This window comes from Nestor notabilis, unplaced genomic scaffold (genome assembly GCF_000696875.1).
Source record: "Nestor notabilis isolate BGI_N333 unplaced genomic scaffold, ASM69687v1 scaffold17335, whole genome shotgun sequence".
NCBI lineage: Eukaryota > Metazoa > Chordata > Aves > Psittaciformes > Psittacidae > Nestor > Nestor notabilis.
This window is the reverse complement of record NW_009930892.1, coordinates 1-22,031: the sequence shown is the minus strand read 5'-3', so window position 1 is coordinate 22,031 and position 22,031 is coordinate 1. Positions and strand designations below refer to the sequence as shown.

Here is a 22,031-nt window from a genome sequence, read left to right as displayed (position 1 = left end):
CTTTCCCTCTTGTTTTATCTTATTCCAATTGTCCTGCTTTTCACATACCCAGTCATCTGAAAATTTCAGTGGAGGGTTAACTCCATGCCTCTGTAAGTAGTCAGTGCCATCCTGACAACTACACCAATTTTTGTCACAGGTGAATTATTAAATGTTATTGTTATGGGATTAACTAAATGGCTTTATAAATGATTAAATGATCAAATTATAATTAAGCAATAATTGAATAATAATTAAACAATGATTTAACAATAACAGTAATCAGTAATTGGGCAGTGGTCAGACTCTGCATACTACACTTAAAATAATTAAGCTATAGCTTAATATAAATACGTATCACTAGCATACAGTATACTTCTAGGCTTTAGGTAAAATGCCATTTACCTTGTTACAGCTGTGAGGTGCTGGATAAGAGGTGTCTAAACCCTGAAGGGTCATGTCGAGAGATGTCCCTTCCCTGCTGTAGGGGAGGTCATGTCTTTGCAGGCTGCTGCTGTACATGAGAGTTGAGTGTGCTTGCGGAGGCTACCGATACTTACAGTGTAAAGCAAACGACTCATAGGCAACCCCTTCTTGAGTGTTTTCGCAGCTGTAGCAGTTTTAGTTTTGTCTAGTCCCAGCTTAGGTTCCTGATAAGACGTGGCCTAGACTCCTTAGCTCAGGCCGCCTTGTGTGTGATGCCTGAATCAGAGCAAGGGCATCCATCGCAACAGGTAATTCCTTCACTTTTTTTCCCAACAACCACTGTTCTTTGTATCTTATGTGAGAAGAAATATTCAGACAATTTATCTCACTTAACACCTCTGTGATGTTATCAAACTTATTTAATAGTAAATCTTTTGAATGTCCTTTGCCCTTAAAGGTAAAAGATCTTAGAAATCAAACTCTTCTGTGGGTCTTTATAATGAATGTTAGATTTCAGGTAGGATACCTGTACCATAGAGAAAAGACCATGGATCTAAATAACTGCATTATTGCATTTTTTTAAAATGCATTTGGATACTCATCCATTAGGAACAAATGCTTTATTCTTTGTACAAGCTTGGTGAGTATATCATGCTACTTCTGAAATTTTCTAGAAGAGATGGCAGCATGGACAGAAGAAGAATGCAGAAACTTTGAAGACGCGCTTCGGATTTATGGAAAAGACTTTCATCTCATACAGAAAAACAAGGTTGGTATTCTACAGTTAAATGGAAGAATTGGTAGGTGATACAATGCTGAAAACCTGTAAAAGCAACACCTTTGTCAGAAGCCATGCAGAAGACCGAAATTAGAACCAATATGCTAAAACCAGCTTGGAATTTTTTTTCTAATTTTTTCTTAGATGTCACTGGAAAAGCTAGGCATTGCAAGATGAGTAAATGTATTAGATCTGAAATCGATTTATGTTGACATTACATTCGTTTATGCATTTGTGTTGTAATTTATTTTAAATGTGTGCTCTCCTTGAAGTACAATATTTCAATATTATGGCTGTGGGAGGGGAAGTTGCATCTTAACTTACTTTTGTCTTGAGGAAAGTGTAGTTTACAGAAACAGCCTTAGCTGTTTGTGTTCTCAGGAAGTGTAGTCTTCCATCAGTACTCTTTTCTGGCCAGTGAAGGAGTTCTAATCTTGCTCTGGACTGCTTCTGTTTGACTCCTGTGCCTGCTGAAAAGAGCTATTTTTTTTTGTGATCAAAAAGCAGCAGTTGACAATATGGCTGTTTTCAAATTTTCTGTGTATCTCCTTTACGCTTTGATAACACCTTGAGGGTTTCTTTCTTCAGGAGTCTGATGTTTTTGTTTTATTTCAGGTGAACTTTATAGGGTGGTGGTTGCTGTTCAGCAATAGTCAGCTGCTCCTTCTCAATACCTGGTTTAACCTGTCCTAAATAATGTTTGGGTGGTTCAGATTTTAAATGAACCTTACCAATAGACAGTAATACATCAGAGATGCAAAGAAATAATTTAAAAATGCTTTTCCCAACATGCAGCAAAGTACATGGGTTGATGTATCTGCCACGAGGGAGCAGAATTTGTCTAAGAAATCTGCACTGTTTTTTTTTTTTTTTTCAAGTAGGTAAAATGCCAGAACGTTTAGGGAAAGTTCTGGGATCCAACATAGTTGATGTCATGTGTATATGGAAAGTATCACCTAGTCAAGATAAGTATGTGGACAGATTTAACAAGAGATGTATGCTTACCACTGTACTGGTGAAGCACTGTTAACTGGGATTTTATGTACTAGCATAAGGGTATCTGTTCATTTCCTCCCCTGCCTGGTATGTTTGTGTCTACACGAGCAAGGTTTACTACTTACACCCAAGGCATTTTGGATTCCCCTCTGATGTTTCTCTAAGTTTGATGAAGCTCAAGTATAGTTTACTGCCAGACTATATTTGGATAGAGCTGTATATTATAGTTGTAAAACTTGAACTGTGGGCCGATCATGATGTGAAATGTTTCTGCATCTAAAAATGGATGTAGCTGGTAAGAATATGGGTAGAAGTAATTACTTTCTCTCCACGAATCTGACTTCACATAACTATCTGCATTTTGGGGAGAGAGACAAACAGTTAACGTAGATCAGAATGAGTCTTTTGAGTCCTTTATACATATTCAACAAGACCACAATTTTATTTTGTTGTTTAATAAACATTTATTGTTGAAAGCCTCCAGTTTCCCAAAAGGTGTAAGTGCTCAAATCCTTTTTGCTTCACTTCTCTTAGGTCATTGACCTGCTCAGCTTTTTCCATCTTAAAAGTTTAAAAAATTGTTATATATGTTTATATATATAAATTCTTCAGATGGAGATACAGTTTCAGTCTGGTTTTCAAAAAGCTAGTAATGTATACAGTAGAACAAGTGTAATATTTAGGCGATACCGTTAATCTGTTTGAAGTCTCCTGACTTAATTGGTTTTTTCCAGATACTGGAACAATAAAACTAACAGTATTGCAGGAACGGGAACTGGGGAGATGACAAAACAGAAGTCTTTGCATTAATCTTGTCAATTCCTCCTGCCTTCTTTTAGGTAAGAACCAGAACAGTTGCTGAGTGTGTGGCTTTCTATTACATGTGGAAAAAGTCAGAACGTTATGACTACTTTGCTCAGCAAACAAGATTTGGAAAGAAGAGATATAACCATCATCCAGGAGTTACGTAAGTAAAACATTCTTGGAATGTGTTTTCTGTTACAAATCATAAATGTGGATTATTTTTTTCCCTGCTGTCATTGGAGTGTAATGCTGCCATGGCTGCGGCAGCTGAAATTAAATCCATCATTTTTAGGCTTTGTTGTCCTGTTAAGTAATAACATTATGGATGCAAAATTCTTTTAGGGACTACATGGATCGTTTGGTAGATGAAGCAGAAGCCCTTGGTGGAGCTGTGCATTCTTCAGCCTTAACATCTAATAATCGAACAGAAACTATTCCCGATCAACAGCTGAGCATTCTGAACTCTATCACTGCCAATGAGTTGACAGGTAAATCAAGAAAAAAAGAAATCTTTTAGTTTTAACTATGCAGACAGCTAATTCGTTTGCATTTGTGTTCATCTTTTTTTCAGCATTGACGAACAGTGTAGCTACAGTCTGCCATACTTCAGATGTGAACTGCCTGGATGATGCCTTTCCTCCCATGGACAGCTTACCCCGAGCACCAGTTAATCATGTGCCTGTTGGAACAGAAGAATTGCTCAACTTGCCTAGCAATGGTGAAAGTGATTGTTTTAATTTATTTGAGACTGGCTTTTATCACTCAGAGCTAAACCCAATGAACATGTGCAGTGAGGAGACAGAAAGGCCTGCAAAGAGATTGAAAATGGGTATTGCTGTCCCAGAATCTTTCATGAATGATGTCTCTGTAAATAACCTCGGTGTAGACTTTGAGAACCACACACACCATATTACCAGTGCCAAAATGGCTGTTTCAGTGGCTGACTTCAGCAGTCTATCTGCAAATGAAACAAATGGTTTTATCAGCACCCATGCTCTTCACCAACATGCTGCCCTTCACTCAGAATGACTGTGGAAAACTAAACAGTGGGTACTTTATGCAGTAGTAAACTTGATGGGAGCTATCAGGTTTGCTTAGTCTTTCACTGGAAGTTTGAACTTTATGACATCAGTGATGTCTTTGTATGTATAGAACTATATCTTGATTTATCAAGAGTAATTTCTTTTTTCAGTCCATAAATGTGGAAATGTCATAGGATGTTAGGCGGCGTTTGGGACTCAGAGAACTCTGTGGTGCAGCTTTAAGCTCTGCTTCCATTTTTTTTTAAAGCCTGTAGACGGAGGCCACCATTTCAAAACCAGCACAGAAGTTCTGAATGGATTGGAGTGGCTTTTTAGTCTAAGTTACTTTTGCTGTGACGGATGCAGTGGAATAACAATGTTTACAGGTACCGATGCTGATCCCTGCTCAATGTAGCATTTATTTTTTTTTTCTTATAAAGGCAGGGATGGGTTTCTTTAATTTAAACTGCACAAACATACACGGATGTTTTTTAAATGGAACCTTCTCTCATGTGATACTAAACTAGAGCACTTCAGTTTACAAAACAGCAAGTTCATCTTGGTGGAAGCTAGCACAAGGGACTTAACGTGGGTAAAGTGTGAAGACCTACACTTCGATGCCATTGCAAAAAACTACAGGCCATGGCTACCTTACACAGAAGTAATAATGCTGCCATAGGTGTCTGTGTACTTCAAAATTACTGGCTGAAACAGATGCAATTTAGGCTATCTTGTGTTTGGATGGGTTTTGTCCACAACCTTGGAGAGTAACGTAATCGTGTACCTAAACTTTCCTAAGACAGCTGGTGGTGTGTAAAGCTACAGTCTGCACAGCTTGGGATTTACCACTAAACAGTCTACATTTGGAAGACATCTTAAATTGTTTGGAGCACTGCAGTTCAAAGTGTTACAGTTCTGAGGGACTGTCTAGTTTAGATAGAAATAGTAGAACCTTGAAGTATGTAATTTAAAGTTTTTCTTTAGTATGGATTGCATTTATTTGTTTAGGCAAGTCATTGGCTTAAAAATGGCGCTTCGCTCCATTGGTCAAATAGGAAGGGATAATTAAATATGTTTCTCAGCAGCTACTTAACTTCCATTAATTTTTTATTTTAAACATTGAGTGCAATTTAGCCATCCAGGAAGCTTGTCTGGCTAACGTTTGTTCTAATTCCTGCAGGGAAGTCAAACCAAACATAGGACTGGATTGCAACATGTCGTTGTAGCACACAATTTACAGGGTTTTTCAGTGAGAATCTGAACCTCACTTCAATAGAATGACCCCTTTCCCTCCATGCTTTTTCTTTGCACTGTGTGTATTACAGATTTAATTGCCACTGATTTGTTTTCATTATTCAAATGATTAAGTTTGTGTTGTTGATATTTGTAATGGTTGCTTCAAGGTTATGCTGAGTAATTAGAAAGTAGTGACTTAAATATTTGAAAGGGAAGAGGGTATTTATTATGCATACTGTGAACTGCATTGACATCCTGAGTTTGGGATGCAGCATGTGGAGTTCTCTTTACAGCATTGTAATGAAGATTGCTTTTAAGTGTTCATGCAATAGCACATTTACCATATTAAAGACAAATTAGTTTAGCACAGTGGACAAAAGTAGAGATGATTTTGTAATCAGTTCTTAACTTAAACATCTGAAATATGTAACTTTAGTAAGTACACAGTAAATAACGGGTAGCCTTGGCCCTGTGTTGTACTCTTGACATTTTTAGCCAAGTTGTCAGCTTCTTGCTGCGTTTTGTGCTGAACTTTGTACCTGGTTTCTTTTCTTTATGAATCAGCACGTTTTGTGTAATTTTGTAAAATACTGGCCATGATCTTCCATTGTTATACATTCAAGTTTATCTATGGGTTTACAGTGAGTGGCTGGTCTGTACAGAAATCATTATACAAAGATGACTGAATGCTTATACCAGTTGCACTTAAATGAACATGCCCATTCTCATTAGCTGATGCAGTAATATATTCAGTTTATCTATGCATTGCTGGGCTCTTAATGTAGACAGACGCTTGTCTAAGGTTTGGGTAGCAGCAAGTTGAATGGACACTTTAGTTATTTAATAAAGACTTTTGACCAAAATTCAGAAAATGATATGAGAGAAAAATGAATTCCGGCTAGTCTAATAGATTTTTAAATGCTGATCATATTTAGCCTGTTGGCTAGCTAGCTGGTATCGTTTACTTTTAATTCCTTGTTAAAATGAGGCAATAATTTGCAAGTTTTTGTAAATATGTAAATTCTTCATATCTTTTTAGATATCTATTTCAATATTTTCTGACTACTTCCGTGTATAGTAACATTTTTGTGCATGCTTGATGTGACATTCATAAATTTGTACCACTATGACTTTATCCATGTAAAATAGCTATTTATTGAACTTTCCTTTTAAAAGCTGGACTTACTTATTTTTCTCTCAGTTTAAACATTTAAATGGAGAACTTGTTACTGTTTATTAAAAGAATTGTGTTTTGAAAGTCAGCATGAAGATAACTGAACTGCAGCGGTATGAAGAAATTACATTGCCTTGGTCCGTCGATGGTGAAGCACAATTCTTCTAACAAACTGTGATGAATTCTTTGTCCTTTGCCACACTTGTTCTTCCTACAGACAAACCAAAAAATCCGTGATGGGCAATTGCAGTGTTGGTAGATGTATCCTTCGTATGTACAGGGGAACCTGAAGAGGGTAGCTGATTCATTTAGAAGTGTAACTGGTGCTGTGATTATAGCAATACTTTTACTTTGATAAGTCATACGTCTTCTCATGATAGGTTTTTAAATGTTTAGTTTTCCTCTTGTCATGCCGCTGAATTTACTTGAAGGATGTACAATACTGTTAGAAGAATACTAAATTGTGTACAATTAGGTCAATGAATTGTGCAGTTGTTTCCTGTTTTTAATTTTTAAAACTGAGGGTCAAAAACATAGGAAAACTTCAGATCAAGTAGAACATAGCGATACTACTTAATTTAACCAAAGTCTATAGTGAATATTTCAACTCTGAATGTAAACTAATGGATAAACTGACCAACAGGGACACTATTTGCCCAGCATTACAAGCACATTGTCTACAGACAGGGAAACTAAATACAGTAATTTATAAAGTAATGACAAGGTTACTATTTTTTTTATTTCTATTTTTCATTGAAAAAAGGAGGAAAATACTTTTCATTTGTAGAATACAGTAGGAATGGTTATAGTCCTCCTAATAAAACAGAGATTCTAGTTATTCTCAGTTCAAAGTACATACCCTGTGCATAACAACAAATCTAGTGACAATCGGAACATGTTTTAGTATCAGATGTTCAAGAGGAAGTCGCTGTTGTTGCATTGGTTTTAATATTTGTACATAAACACTGATTTTTTTGAGCCTTATTTTGTATTTGTTGTACTTTAATACCTGGTGTACAGTTCCAGAAATAAATGTCTGGAAACCTTTCTTTGCTTGTGAAGCTTTTCGTGCATCAGCACTATGTTTGCTACCTCATTTTCAGAAATAACTTAGCAGTGACTGAATGGACTTTAAGAACTCCAGGTACCGCTAAAGCGCACGCTGCCACGCAACCCAGTGTACAGAGAGAAGAGTGACAGATGCCGTGATGCAGGTAAAAGTGAGTTTTCCCTCAAACATGAAAACATTGTGGCTTAAATATAGCAAAATTGTAGACGGGACTTGAACGTCTCCTCAGAGTAACTTATCCCAGCAGTGTAACCCAGCATTCGGAGTGCAAGGTGAGCACTGGGGGACCCGCATTCCTGTTCTCTGGTGGAAGAAAGTTTGTCCAAATCCTTAAATCTGCAGCAATCTGGATTACAGGTGAGAATACAAAAATTCCACTCGATTTAGGCTTTAATGACAAAGTTAAACCATTTCAAATGCTTTTTGTCTTGATTTTCCTTTGCCTCAAGAAAATGAACACTAACCTTGGACCCTGAAAAGCCCCATATTGTAGGATCTTGCATACCTATTCTGTCAAAGGATCTACTTCCCTAGGTGTAATGTGCTTGTTTCTGGCACAGTAAAGCCTCAGGCAGAGAAATGGTTATTTTTTTTTTTTTTAATGAGACAGGATACAAGCTGATACCATCCCAAAAAGGAAAAATTGTAATTTGCCAAGTAACATAATGAGCTTTACGTCCCCTGATGGGGAGATGCCAGACAAGTTTCTGTAGTGGTGGTTGGTAGAGGTGCAAAACAGAACACCCATCCAAAACTTTGGTGACAAGCTGCACCTCCCTTCCTCTAGTTGTTCAGCATAAAGATCAGTGGTGGTTGAACAGGTTATAATGACTGGCCCCATCTCGTCCTTGTTTTGGTGCAGTTGTTAGCCATGTGATGCTGGAGTCTTAAAAATGGTTTTAATTAGTGGGTGTGTATATGTAATGTAAACTCTTCCCCCAACACAGTAGTTACTTCAACAACTTGCATTTCTATTGAAGTAATGTGGGGATGTCCCAAATGTGGGATGGTTCATCTGCTGTGCAATGAGCCAGTCACACACAGGGTTGAGATACCGTTTGGTTCATATTTGTGCGAAGTCGGGTGTGAGGTGGTAGTTCCACAAAGGCAGCAGAACCTCAGCCTGCCAGCTGCCCTCTTACGTACACTAAACAGCGAGAATCGCTGTTTTCTGTGTGTGTAACAGTCTGTATCTACAATCACTGGCTCTTGCATTCTCTCTTGCCATCTAAAGACAAGATTCATAGTTATTTTGCTATGCATGTTTGAAGTGCAGGGGCTCTGAGGGGAAGGGTCTCTCAGGGGGTGTGATTTTTCTGTGTTATAATGAACCAAGTTCCTTTAGAGACACAATCTGATTTGCTCAGCTTTTCAAAACTTAGGTTAGGAAACATTGCTTCCTAAAGCTCAAGGTTTTAAGCTTTGACACACATGGTCCTTTACAGAATCTTGACTTCTTCATTACCAGGTAGCAAGGACACATCCACTTCTACCACGAAAAAGATGAGCAGCCCCTGAAGTCCTTAGGGTGTTTGGCTGTTGGGTGCCCACGTCCTTGTTTTGTGCATGAAACACGAGGCATCAAAGACCAGAAGCATAAACCCCAGCAACGCATTTGCTAAAGCACTTTTTACTAGTTCCTGGGTTTCCCTTCCCTCTCTGTAATTAAAGTACTTCAGGAGAAGTAACTTACTGCTCCCGGCAAACCTTGGACCCCAGCCAGGGCAGAGGCCAGGACGAACGTGTTCTCCTGCTGCCGGCCTGCCCTGCGGCATCGTGCTTACCCCCACCGGCTCCTCTGCCTCCGTGCCGTACGCCGCTGCTGCTGCGCATCGCTCGCCTTCGCTGCAGTGACTGACTGCGTCTCCTGTGTCGCCAGGAGAGCTCCAGCACTGCCACAGGGAAGGAGAGGAGCAGCCCGGCAGGAAGCAAGAGGCTGTCAGGTGAGCACAGCATCGCCTTTATATGCAACATAGAAGTGTCAGAGAATAGCTTCGTAACATCCAGTGAGTTAAATTAGCAACTCGCAGCCACCACCTACGGGCTCCCTGCGGGCTGGCTCGCTCTGGGCGCTCTGAGCTCTACCAGCTCCCTGTGACAGCCAAGCACAAAACAAGGGGGAGAGCCTGAGGTTTGTGCTGTCTCAGCAAGTCAGATCAGCCCATGGCAGGGTTCGGTGAGCAGTGGCCAGGAGGGAACGGTGGGCTTTGAGAGCAGGGTAGGAGGGACAGGCATGCAGCAGGGTTTACACACGCTCACACCTTTCCCCCTCTTCTCCTACCAGAGTGCTCTGGGAGTTGTCTGGGGAACTGTAGCCCCTACACCAGGCCCACTTAGACACGTGTACTTGTATGGAAACACACCTGTGTATATGTGTGTGTGTATATAAATGTATACACACCTATGCATATATATGACTGTATATGTATATATAGAGAGAGAATCATTGAATGGTTTGAGTTGGAAGAAAACTTAAAGCTCATCCAGTTCCAACCCCCTGCCATGGGCAGGGACACCTTCCACTAGAGCAGGTTGCTCCAAGCCCCTGTGTCCAACCTGGCCTTGAACACTGCCAGGGATGGGGCAGCCACAGCTTCTCTGGTCAGCCTGAGCCAGCGCCTCAGCACCCTCACACGCACCCTCAGCAGTTCAGCAGATCATATTTTAGTTAGTGCCTTGCAAACGCATTCTCAGCCATTCCACATCGAAGCGCCGCAGCAGGGAGATGCAGTTTGCCTTGAGCTCTCTCTCCGTGGCCACACCAGTGGTGGTGGATGGAACAGCTCCAAGAACAAAGCGCTGAGGGCCGCATGTCCTCCAAGCTGCCACCAGTCACTCCCCAGGGCAGCGCTTCAGGGTGGACTCACCACACTAACAGCCATTTCAAACAGAGGTGTGCTGACCAGGAAGCCTGACAAGGGTTGTTTCATGCCCACCTGCTCCAAATCACACTGGTGACAGTTCAGCACCTTCATCACCAGGTACTTCAGTAGCTTGGTTAAGAATTGCTGGTTTAGAGTGAGTTTTTGGTTCTTGTGCTTATCCTTTGCAGCTCCTTCTCTCATGCTGTGTGACATCTCTATTCTTCCTGTGAGTCTGCAGCACCCCTGCAAGGTTTGTTAGCTCAGCTCCTGATGTTTCAAGCACCTCTGTTCTGCCATGTCAAATCCCCAGTTAACAGCCTCCTGGAGAATCGCAGCAACTGTTGCCACCAGCCTCACCTTTTGAGCCAAGAAGTCAGAGACTTGCAGACCCGTTTTCTTCAGCATCAGCTGGTGAGACCAGCTGGGTGCCTCTGGATGCAACCACCTTTAGTCCAAAATCTGATTTCACCATCCAAACAGCAGCAGCTGTCGCTCAGCATTTCCAAATCGATACTGCAGCCTCAAGGGCTCCATCCTCATGTTTCTGCTGAGGGGTGTTCCGGCTGAGGGGGGACATGGATTCAGCCCCCCATGTTATGCGTCTCAGCCTTTCAACCTCACCCTGGTTGGCAAGCTGCACTCGGGTGCCTGCTATCAGGGACATCCCTGCTGGCAGCAGCAGGAGTACCAGGACATCTACCAAAGGGGGAAGGAGTTAGACAAATGCAGGAAAAACAAGCCTTAAACCCTCAGTGCAGTGGTGGCCCTGTCGATCTTCCCCATGTGCTCCTGGTTTTGCTTTTGTGCTGGACACCAGGTGCCCACCAAGCTGCAGTAGCACTCCCCTCCTCAGCATGACAGCAGGGGAGAAAGCAGGATGAAGAGAAATCGTGAGTCCAAACAAAGGCAGTTCAATAAAGGAAAAGCAAAGGCCGTGCAGAAGCAAAGGTAAACAAGAATATTCTACACTGCCCATCAGCAGACACGTGCAGCCACTGCCTGGGAAGCAGGGCCTCGGCACACGGGGCGGCTGGTCTGCAAGACAAATGCTTTAATAACAAATGCCCCCCCTCGCTCCTTTCTCCTGTCTTTTATTGCTGAGCATGACATCCTAGTGTATGGAATGTCCCTTTGGTCAGCCTGGGACAGTCAGCGTGGGACAGCTGTCCTAGATCTGCCCCCTCCCAGCCTCTTTCAACCCCTGGCTGCTGGGGAAGAGAGCTGGGGAGGCAGCCTGGATGCTGTGCTGGGAGCAGTGCTCGGCAGCAGCCAAAGCACTGCCTGGCACCGGCACCCAGCCCAGTGCCAACACGTCGCTCCATGAGGGATGCTGCAGGGAAGCGGGACTCCATCCCAGCCAGGCCTGAGGCAGTTGGAGATCCCCACAGAGGATCCCAGCCTGCATGTCACAGCTGGCAACACATAGATGCCATCCTGAATCAGTCCAGTATTTAACACATGCATGGGTCCACATCTGGGAGACAGACTTCGCAGATCTGCCTTATCAGTAACTGAATCTTCCTTCAGTTTTAGCTCGATTTCCCTTTCCTCCTTCTACCACTAAGTGTACAGGTGCATAGAGGCAAAGTTAGCAATGTAAGTCCCTGTTTGTAGGGTATTCCAAATCACCCAGACAAATCATCTTTCAAGAGAGAGATTGTACTTACCGTAGCAAATAATTTCTTATTAACAAATTATAAACAGATTGCACAGAGAATTTTACAGGGTTATTATCAGAGTGCGTCCCATGCAACGTCAGAACACGTCCTCCTCTCAGGCACCGGCGGTGTTCTTTTGGTGGCAATGAGTGGGCACACACGGGGTTAGAATGACCTTCACCTTTAACGGACACACATGAAGCTGAAGATGACAAGGAAGATCTGACATACCTGGAGCCCTTTCACAGGCTGCAGTACTTTATGGCACCATTATTTCTACTCTCCCAATTTACTCTCTCCTGCTCCGTCCCTGTGTTGTCCTGCTTCTTGCTCAACAGCACGGCCTGACTGCACCTCCTCCTCCTCCTGTTTTTTGGCCCTCTGCAGCCACCAGCAGACAGAATCCAGCTGCTGCTGCCCGCTGAGGCCAGCTCCCGCTTCCCCTCGTGTCTGAGCAGTCCCCGAAGCAGGCTGCCGGGTTTCAGTACTTCAGTGAGGAGAAGCCAGTCCCAAGTACCCTGACAGTGACAGGCTGCCTGCATTTGAGCACTGTGGTCCTCCACGGCTGCGCACCGTCCATGTGCAGGAGGCAGCAAGTGCAGTAAAGCAAACCTTTCTCCGTAACAGAGCTGTAAACCTAAGCTCCACAGCTGTCAGACAGGAGTATGCTTCCAAACCCGGTCATTTAAAAGTGTGAACAAGTGTATAATGAGATAGCTGAGGTAATCCATGCCCTCACCTGATTGCATCTCAGCCTGGGGAACACAACAGCACTTGCCTTTCTGGCATGCTGAGACCAGTATTCCCCACGTACCCATGAGCCCCGACCTGCTGAGGCAGGCACCCTGGGGACCAGCCTCCTCTCCAGGGGTTGGGAGATTCCCTGTGACTTCCATCTGGGGCGCTGGGGACAATCCTGCTCTAGAGAGAAGGGATACTCAGGCAGAGGATGAGCATCCCCTTCAATAGGCTGCAGAACGCTGCCTGCTCTCATCTGCTACCATGTAAGTGAAGACACAAGGATTGTCACTAGAAGTTGTCCCCAGCATCTCCACAAAAATTGTCCAACCACACTGAGCCACATGCCGCTCCCTCACAGCTCTGATATTTAAAGCTTCCTGAAAAAGCCAGCCTCCTCTGGCTGGAAGGGCTTCCAGATGAATATGAAGGACAAGGTTCAGGCTTGGAAAGGAGACCATGTAACACCAACACCAAAAAGCTTTGCATTCTGAACAAGAGACTAGATGCTTCTGTAGCGAAGCAGGGACTCCGGCTGCCACAACCACTGCCAGATGCATCAGAGCACACCGCTTCCTGCCCCTCCTTTCTCCTGAACTTATGCCAACCACATATTCATTCACTGGGATGCTTACTTGGAGTTTTCGCAGTAAATGCTAGGATGATTTTCCTTTCCCAAGCTGTCTAGCCAGACTGAAGCACTGACAAGCTGTCTGTTTACTTTCTGAAGGCAGTTTGCAGACAGCAGCAAGAATTAACGTAGGAACGGCTGGCTCTGTTTATGTCGGTAACTCATTCAAACACACACAGCACACTTGGTTAGCGTTATTTCCCCCAGCTATATGGCACATGACATCATTCTCTCTCTTGGAGAATAAAAGCTGCGAAAGTTGCCATATGATAGGAACCTTTCACTGAACCACTTTCACCTTCACCTCTGCATCAAATGCATAATTTTCAGGGAATTGCAAGCCTGCGGCTTGCTTTCTACATGGTAAAACTACAGCCTTCCAACATGTAGAAATGCTCGTGAAGCTTGAAGTACACACTCAGAAACTATTTTAATGACACGGATTTCTTCAGTCTTGAATTTATTAATTCAGCTGACAACAGTGTAATAATTAGAAAAAAGTTCTTCTCCTTGCTTGATGTCCCTGAGAGTGACAAGCACAATGCACCGCAGGTGGCTGTAAAAAAAGAAAAGCAAAACATGTGAACGATGACATTTCCCTTTGATTTTTGTTTTGTTTTTTTTTAACTCTCCGTGGCAAGGAGCTAAAACAATGTCTCTGGATTACTTCTGGGAGTAATATTGTCCTAGGTCCAGCTGTGAGTTATTTTTTTCCTACCCAGTAGCTGGTGCAGTGCTGTGTTTTTGACTTTCAGCCTGGGAACAACGCTGATAACACCGATGTTTTTAGTTGTTGCTCAGTGATGTTTACTCTGACCAGTGACTTTCTCAGTCTCATGCTTTGCCAGAGAGGAGGGGAAGCCGGGAGGAAGCAGAGACAGGACACCTGACCCAAACTGGCCAAAGGGGTATTCCATAGCACAGCACGTCATGCCCAGTATAGAAACTGGGGGGAGTTACCCGGAAGTTACCAATCTCTGCTCGGGTCGGGCTGGGTATCGGTCAGTGGGTGGTGAGTAATTGTATTGTGCATCACTTGTGTTTATTGGTTTTTTTTTCCTTTCCTCTTTTAGTTTTACATTCTCTCCTCTTGTTGTTTCCCTTGTCATTAGTTTTATTATTATTAGTAGTAGTAGCAGTAATAGTTTTGTATTATTCATTAGTTATTGGACTGTTCTTATCTCAACCTGGAGGGTTTACGCTCTTTCGATTCTCATCCCCATCCCACGTGGGAGTAGGGGGAAAAGAGGGAGTGAGTGAGCAGCTGCGTGGTTCTGAGTTAACGGGCTTAAACCATGATACCTGTGCATAACACAGGCCAGGGAGCCTGGAAAAACAACACTGAAATACAGATAGCAAGTATAAGCAAACCCATATAATTACAAAAAATAAAAAGCACACCCTCTGTGGGTATGTAAATAACTTTTCTACTCACAAAATTATTCAGAAATAAAAAGAATTAGTCAAGATAGAGAAAAAGACACTTAGACAGAAGCTACAGCAAGGTTCACGGAGCGAAATCATTCCTCTAGGGATACCTACAGGTGAGGGTTGGCTAAACCCACTCTCTGTAGTTCACTTTCTGAACTACATCACAGACCTGCTGTGACTGACAGTGATGATTGAATTCTCCACAAATCCTGAGCCCTAATCAGTGGCTGGCAAACAGTTTTCTTACAGAGAGATCTAGGAACCGGCCCCCCAGCTTCTTAAGTAAATGACCGTGCCCTAAAGCTGAGTATCTATCCCAGGAAGGAGAGCACATTCTTCTGATGCTGAGGAATGTGAAAGTGAAGAACAGCACCAACCCACACAGCCCCCACTACTAAGAAATACATTGTGAGGCCATTTTGGAACAAATCAAACAACAAAACAGTAAATAAGTACTAAGGACTCTTTTACAAGATAGAAGAAGATTTAGAAACCAGGTTACCTATGTTGTCAGCACTGTAAATATCAGCATCAAAACAAGCAGCTAGAAGCAGATGGGATCTTCCATCTAGTAACTGTACACTGGGAGAACTGATGACTGACTTTATTTTCTGGGAGAGATTCCAAGGAAGAGAGCAAAATTTCCCCTTCCTGAAATGGTCCCGTAGCTTAGCTCTGCTCACTGTGCTCTCACATTTCAAGCACAGCATTCAAGGCTTCCTGAAAGTTCAGTCTTACAGTTTCTTTTATTAGCATTCATTTATTTATCTGCAGATTACAAGAGTGTCTAACCTTGCCTCAACAAAGTCTAAGTTTAATCAGAAAAGCCAGTTTTCCAATATGCACTGTTTCTCCAAGAAAATTTCAAGAGTTTTAAAATAGCTCCAGAATTACATAAAAAATCTAGATGATCTGCTTTAAAATCCTTACACATCCTCTAGATGAAATTTCTTTTTTGTATTAAATTCAGCACCACCATTACAACTTACTTTCTCATAGCTTCATAGTTACTGACTACATCCCAGTACAGGACACTCAGACATACTGTCTCTTCTTGTTGTCTAATCTGCTTCTTGTACATATTCATATAATTGTTGCTTTTCCCCCATTTCCAAACAAAAATCTGAGAAAGATTTCTAAGTGTTTTAATTTCTAAAAGAGGTGGAATTTCAGGTCATAATGAGGATGCTGTAATTGTGCAATGTAACTAGAAGTCACATGCCTATATACTGCAGAGTATTGCACTTGCCTCAATATAGATTAGTTTTAGGAGCTTTTTTTTTTTTTTGCAAATTAATCTGTTTATTTCTCACATAATAAAGACTGGAAAACAGGAGAGTAAGAAGCCTACATCTCAACTACCTTAGAAGGGCTTTGACTAGTCCAGGATTGCTAACTGCATTTGAAATACATACTCAAAATCCTCAGTACTGTGATACAAGCAAAATATAACTAGTGCCTTACTGGATTCGGAAGAGTCACACTACAGTGTAACCCCTGCTTGTAAAAACATGTCTTCAAAGCTATTCTGATCTCATTTATAAAGACATGGAAACAGAAAAAAAAAGAAATAGTCTTGTAAATCACTTAAAATTAGTTACTCAAAGAACTAGCTTTTTCATACAGGTGCTTTCAAGTAACTCATCTTCATATGGAATAACATTATTCTTCAACCAAGTTTGTCTTTTTTACACATGCAGTATGCTTTGTATCACAGAAATCTATGAGCTCTTTGATTCACTGCTAACCTCTCTACGTCGTGGCTGTAGACGATATTTGGAAGATACTGTTTCAGCTCTACTGGAAAATATGCTGGCACATCAAACTCCTGATAACACACGTTGGCTGCTTTTTCTAGAAACAAGATAAAAAGAAAAGTCTCTGTGATACTGAGAAAATCTTAGACGGGGTTTAAAGATGTGTAAAAAACATGAAATGTACTGCTGCAAAAGTACCTGAAAACCATGCCTCTGTTGGGAGCTACTACACTCCTCTGAAGTCCTGCTTTGAACTGACGCAAGATATACACAAGATATACAACAACAAAAAAGGAGTTTTAATTTATCCTTATTGCATTCAACAGGATTATCTCATTAAACAACATGTATATGAAGGGGCACAATTTGCGTAGTGCCAGGGGTAGCTCTCTGCATTGCTAAATGTTGTTAATATACACTTAAATCTTAAAAAAATAATTCCTGGTGGCAGAACTTGTCATAAATACAGCCAGAGATAGAATTCACCATCTGCCCAGCAGGAAGAAGAGAATTTTCTTTACACGGACATTGGGCCTGGGAGAAAACAGTTTTATGGGATGGCTTTTGTTTCCATGCCAGTTCCTTAGCATACCTTCTGGATGCAGCCTGGAAGCAGGGTATTCTTAGTCTAATGGAGGCTTTGAAAGCCACTTAGAAGCAGAAGGTATGGTAGCAGTTCAACCTTCTGTGTCACGACCATTCCCATGAGTTCTTTATTCCCCCAGACCTTTAAGACCAACACATACTTCATGAGAGTTTCCTTCTTCATGCCCTACATGAAGATCATACCAAGTTTCCTAGATTTTGCACATAAACGTAAGAAAGTCTAAAAGAAGTTTATAGCTCAAACTGAGCAGTGACAGAATCTTACCGTATATGTTACTCTGTATATGGTAATTTTGTAACTGTGTGCTGCCTCAGCTATACAGTCCTTTGCCAGACATCCTTTCCCACCATCTCACATTTTGGGATGTGTGCTTTTAATTCTACATACCAGGAGGGAGACTGGGGAAGTCAGTGAGAAAAGCACAAAGATATTTGAAGTGTTGCTGCACTGAAGGATTCTAACACCCAGCTGTCACAACAGGCCTTGTTGGCAAGTCTTTATCCCATTAAGTGTTTATCTTGTTTTAAACAGCACTACTGTCCCCCAGGATCAGCATCTGATTCTCTGTGTCACTTCCAAAATAATTTATACCCATAAACACAAACTCAAGGCTGGAAAATATACCTGGTAACTTACCATGTGAGCAGTTGTTGACATACTGTCCCACCGCCAGTGGGTTCTGCAGGGCAGTTGTAAGCCAGCTCTCATCGCTCATCTGAAACGGGCCAAGTTGGTCTCTTCTGCAGCAAGACCTGTAAGGACCAACAGCTGTAACAGGAATCACAGCTCCTTCGCTTAACTTAAGGGTACTCTGTACTGTCCCCTGCAGAAATGGCCACGGTCACCAAGCAAAGCCATAGCTGTCCAACCCACGTGGGAGACAGGACAGCGCTGTGGGCACGTGTGCTGGATTAGCACCTCGCTGGTACTTTCGAAGTACATTTAAACCTCCCACTAGTGTGTGTTACCTTTCAGACTCTGTTGGAAGAACTGGTACAAAAGCACCATGTACAGTTCCAGAAATCGGCACCAAACTTGCCATTTCAGAAGTGTCAGTGCATCTCATCCACCTCAAAGATGTGAAGGATCATGACAATATCAACTTCAAACTCATTCCCAGATAAAAATCTGGTACTAGTAGGCATCACTATTCAAATTAGGAATTATTTTAGGCCATTTTGCTTGTTATTAATTTTGTTTTCATGTCATATTTGAACACAAATTGCTACAAATTGTATTTCCAGGTAGCTGGAACAGTCCAGCCTAGCTGTGTCAGGGGAATTCGGACCAGACATTGGGAAAAGGTTCTTCACTGAGAGGGTGGCCGGTGCCTGGAACAGGCTCCCCAGGGAAGCAGTCACAGCACCAACACTATCAGAGTTCAAGGAGTGTCTGGATGATGCTCTGGGTCACATGGTTTAGTTTTAGGTAGTCCTGCAAGGAGCAGTGAGTTGGACTTGATGGTTTCATGGGCCCCTTCCAATGTGAGATAATAATGATTATCATTATTGTAAGAGTTATTGATCTCTTCCTAAGTGCTGGTCACCCTGTAGACCAGAGCCAGAGTTACCAGAGTCACCTTTGTGGTATTAGCAAGTGTATATAGAGGCCTTTTAGTCTGGTTTTCTTTTTTTTTAATACACTAACAGATTTGAACAGCTCAGAAGCATTTAAAAACTTTTATGCTACATCCTGCTCCTATTAAACTATTTTATTTGCAGGGAACAGTTTCTGTACATCAAAACACCTCTCACTGGCATCACAGATTAAGACACAAGTAGTACATAAAGGATCCCATCCAGCAGATCTTACCCTTGTGCACATAGATGGACGATGCTCAAATGTAACTTGACTTAGGATAAAAAAAAGGGAACTGAGACTATTAGTGCCACTGTTTGAAATCAGTTGAGTGGCAATACCCCATTTCTTTTGACTGCTTACCTGTACACTGATCTTGATAGTCCTTTATCGTTCCCATCAATAAGGACACCATCTATGCACCTAAAAATAAAGGGATTGCCAAGGGACTGGAAAAAGATGGGCTCATGCTTTCTGTATACCGTACCTGTTGCAAGACAGATATGGTTATTTCAGAAGAAAGTAAGTTAATTGTCAGAATGGGCTTATGATACCATCCAGTCCCATCCACACAGAAACCTGACGGAGACAGCAGGGATAGAACTCCTCTCTCAGTTAGTAACATTTACACTTGTTAACCTACAAGCTTTTAGACACATTTTGTGGGATGCAAAAACATGCCAATGCTACATAAATTGAGATATTCCAAAGAGAAAAGCCACTGAAGGAAATCATGAAAGAGAAGGCCTTTGTCCAGAATCAATGTGAGAGGTAGATAAAGCATCACAGCCAACTGGCCTGCTTTGTAGAGGAAAACATGAAGTGAAGTTTGTTTAGGAAAGTGCAGCTGAAGACATTAAGCTGTATTGCTACTGCTGTGCCAGGGTTCTTTGAGAAGCGCACATACAGACAGCGAAGAACCTGAGACACCCCCCTCCACTACCCAGACTGCAGTTTGTTTGGAACAGGAGAGGGAAATGCCAAACCAAGAACACACAGGTTATTTCAGCAGAGCATTTCCCAAATCTACGGACAGGATTTAACCTGCCCTGGGTTCCAAGCGCAGAGAAGTGACTGCAGACTAGCTTGCAAGTTTTCATGACATTGCAGTCCCACATCTCTCACACACACCCACTACATCTTCTGCAACCCTCTGCAGAAACCCTTCATTGCTATCTCATAAGGAGGCGGGTGAAGCCCCCGCCAGCAGGCTGCACTTGCTGCCGAACGAGGAGAGCACTGACCTGCTCTCTCCACAGGGTCCCTTCCCCAACCAGCAACCCTGCAGCTCTTCATGCCCCTGAAAGAGGAAGGCATGGCAACAGCTCATCCTCTGTGTTGCTAGATAAGCCACTACCGGGGACTCAGTGAGCCTACTCTCACATTCAGCATGTGCCTGGAATCTGAAGCAAGCTGCAAGGTGGCAGGCTCATTCCCTGACTGTCATTTGACCACTAATCAGTTTACTAGTCAGTGGTAATGGCCACACTCCTGCTTTGCCACGGCACAAACAGGCTCCGCTGCCCAGTGCTTCAACTAGTCTTGACTGGCAATGCTGCAGAAGCGAGGGACCACGTGCACGGAACAATGCTATTGATGGATGAGATGGAAACAAACCCGGAGCACTTCAGCAGAGCTGTCCTAGCTTGGCCATCCTGGCAGAATTACTACTTTTTTTTAAATGTAAGCAAATACAGGTCCAAGAAATGAGCAGGAGGAACAGAGAAATGCCAGTTTCCATAAAATATGCTTTATGGAAGAGAGTTCTGCTAAATAAAGGTTTTACTTTCATTCTCCAATTTGCATTTTTCTGCTTTGAAGAAGTTCATAGTCATGTCTGCTGATCTGTGTGGGTATCTCAAAACCTCATTCTCAGATCCTTATTCAACAGAAGCCCTCAAGAATTTAACTGTATTGTTCATCTACTTGAAACTGCTCCCCTCCATTTGTGTTTCAAGAACATGGAACAACTTTTCTAGCAGCTGAAAAAATCAGACTTTGTGTACTGAAAGTTTTGGGGCTTTTGTTTTGGTTTAGTTTTGTTTGGTGGGTTTTGGTTTGTTTTTTTTTAATAAACAAAATTATCCCCCCCTCTATACTGCTTAGCTCATTTCCAAAAGACCTCTAGTCAGCTTATACAGGCATATTCTCATTCACTGTAACTTGTGATTTAGTTAAGGGATGACAGAAATTAAACCCGTGAAATAAAAATTAGTGTAGCACTTTGACATTCTATAATTAGACAAGTCAGAAATCACATCTAACTCAACCAGAAATAAGAACACTGCATTACCAGGGTACATAGATACAACTGTTCTCTTAGGTACAAAACCTTTGGTAACAAAGACTCCAGTTCCAGCAGACGCCAGGGAACTTCGATCCCGACTAACCATGAACCCTAGTGTGTTAAACAGAACTTCCTCTGGGCTAAACACACGTTGACCCTGATGGTCACATGAATGTACTTTTGACAGCTTCTGCTCCACAGTCAGTAACTCCAGGTATTTATATCTGATTTCTGGAAGAAAAGCCAAAATATGTGCTTGTCTAGGGAAGTCATTTATGAACAGAGCTTTAAATATTTTCAGTAGTGTTTCAAAGACATCTTCATCAGAGATGATTTTGTCTTGGGAGCTTTCAGGAACGTATCGGAGGGTCCTGTAAGAGGGAAAAAAAAAAGAAAAGGTATTTCAAAGTTACATTTATCCTAAATAAAATACAGAAGAGCGATTTCACAGCAGCAGCTTATACGCACTGTTGTTTTAAACAAACCAAAACTCCAAAACATATTCTTTCATGCCCAGCCTACTATAAAATCTGTGTATTTGCTGCAAGGCAAGTAGGTTAAACTGAGTTCTTAATGACAGGCATGCCAAAAACAAAATATATGTGATTAGCAAAGTTTATGTACGGCTCATTACAGTTTAAATGAGGCGAAGACAAATATTATGCTGACTAGGGAGACTGATTTATGCTACATATAACAATGGGGCAGTCATTTAACTTCAATCACTACTTTCACGTTTAAAAAGAGAATACACAAAACACACACACAACCCCCCTCCCCCCCAAACCCTATCTACCTACTTTTAACGTTAAATACCACTTTGAAGTACCCCAGTGTAAGAGTTTAGGCCAGTGAAACGACACCCAAGGCGGAACCACTCGCAGAACCCCCAGTGAAAAACACCAGGCAGATCTTGCTGCACACCCGGTCGCTCCCGATTGCTCCAGGAGCTACTCCAGCGCGAAATACCTTGCGGGAAACCCACCGTCACCGGCT

General features: G+C 42.2%; 2 protein-coding genes across 3 annotated transcripts in view; one reads left to right on the top strand and one right to left on the bottom strand.

The window, feature by feature from the left end:
- MIER3 (mesoderm induction early response 1, family member 3) overlaps positions 1-4,263 on the top strand; it is a 19,163-nt gene extending 14,900 nt beyond the window's left edge. The window contains exons 9-12 of one of the 2 annotated variants that reach the window (XM_010015636.1): positions 1,083-1,174; positions 3,019-3,146; positions 3,326-3,471; positions 3,555-4,263. In XM_010015636.1, coding sequence (XP_010013938.1) covers positions 1,083-1,174; positions 3,019-3,146; positions 3,326-3,471; positions 3,555-4,012 — 824 coding nt within the window. In that variant the 3' untranslated portion in view covers positions 4,013-4,263. Of the gene's footprint in view, positions 1-1,079; positions 1,175-3,018; positions 3,147-3,325; positions 3,472-3,554 lie in introns of both variants that reach the window. The other variant, XM_010015635.1, reaches the window with a different exon arrangement.
- Positions 4,264-13,826: 9,563 nt separating this feature from the next.
- SETD9 (SET domain containing 9) lies at positions 13,827-21,406 on the bottom strand (the record flags this gene model as incomplete). The annotated part of the gene is made up of 5 exons (XM_010015637.1): positions 13,827-13,931; positions 16,555-16,660; positions 17,807-17,922; positions 19,112-19,235; positions 21,042-21,406. Coding segments are annotated over 5 exons (799 nt in total), but the record flags the coding sequence as incomplete, so codon positions are not given.
- Positions 21,407-22,031: the final 625 nt, after the last annotated feature.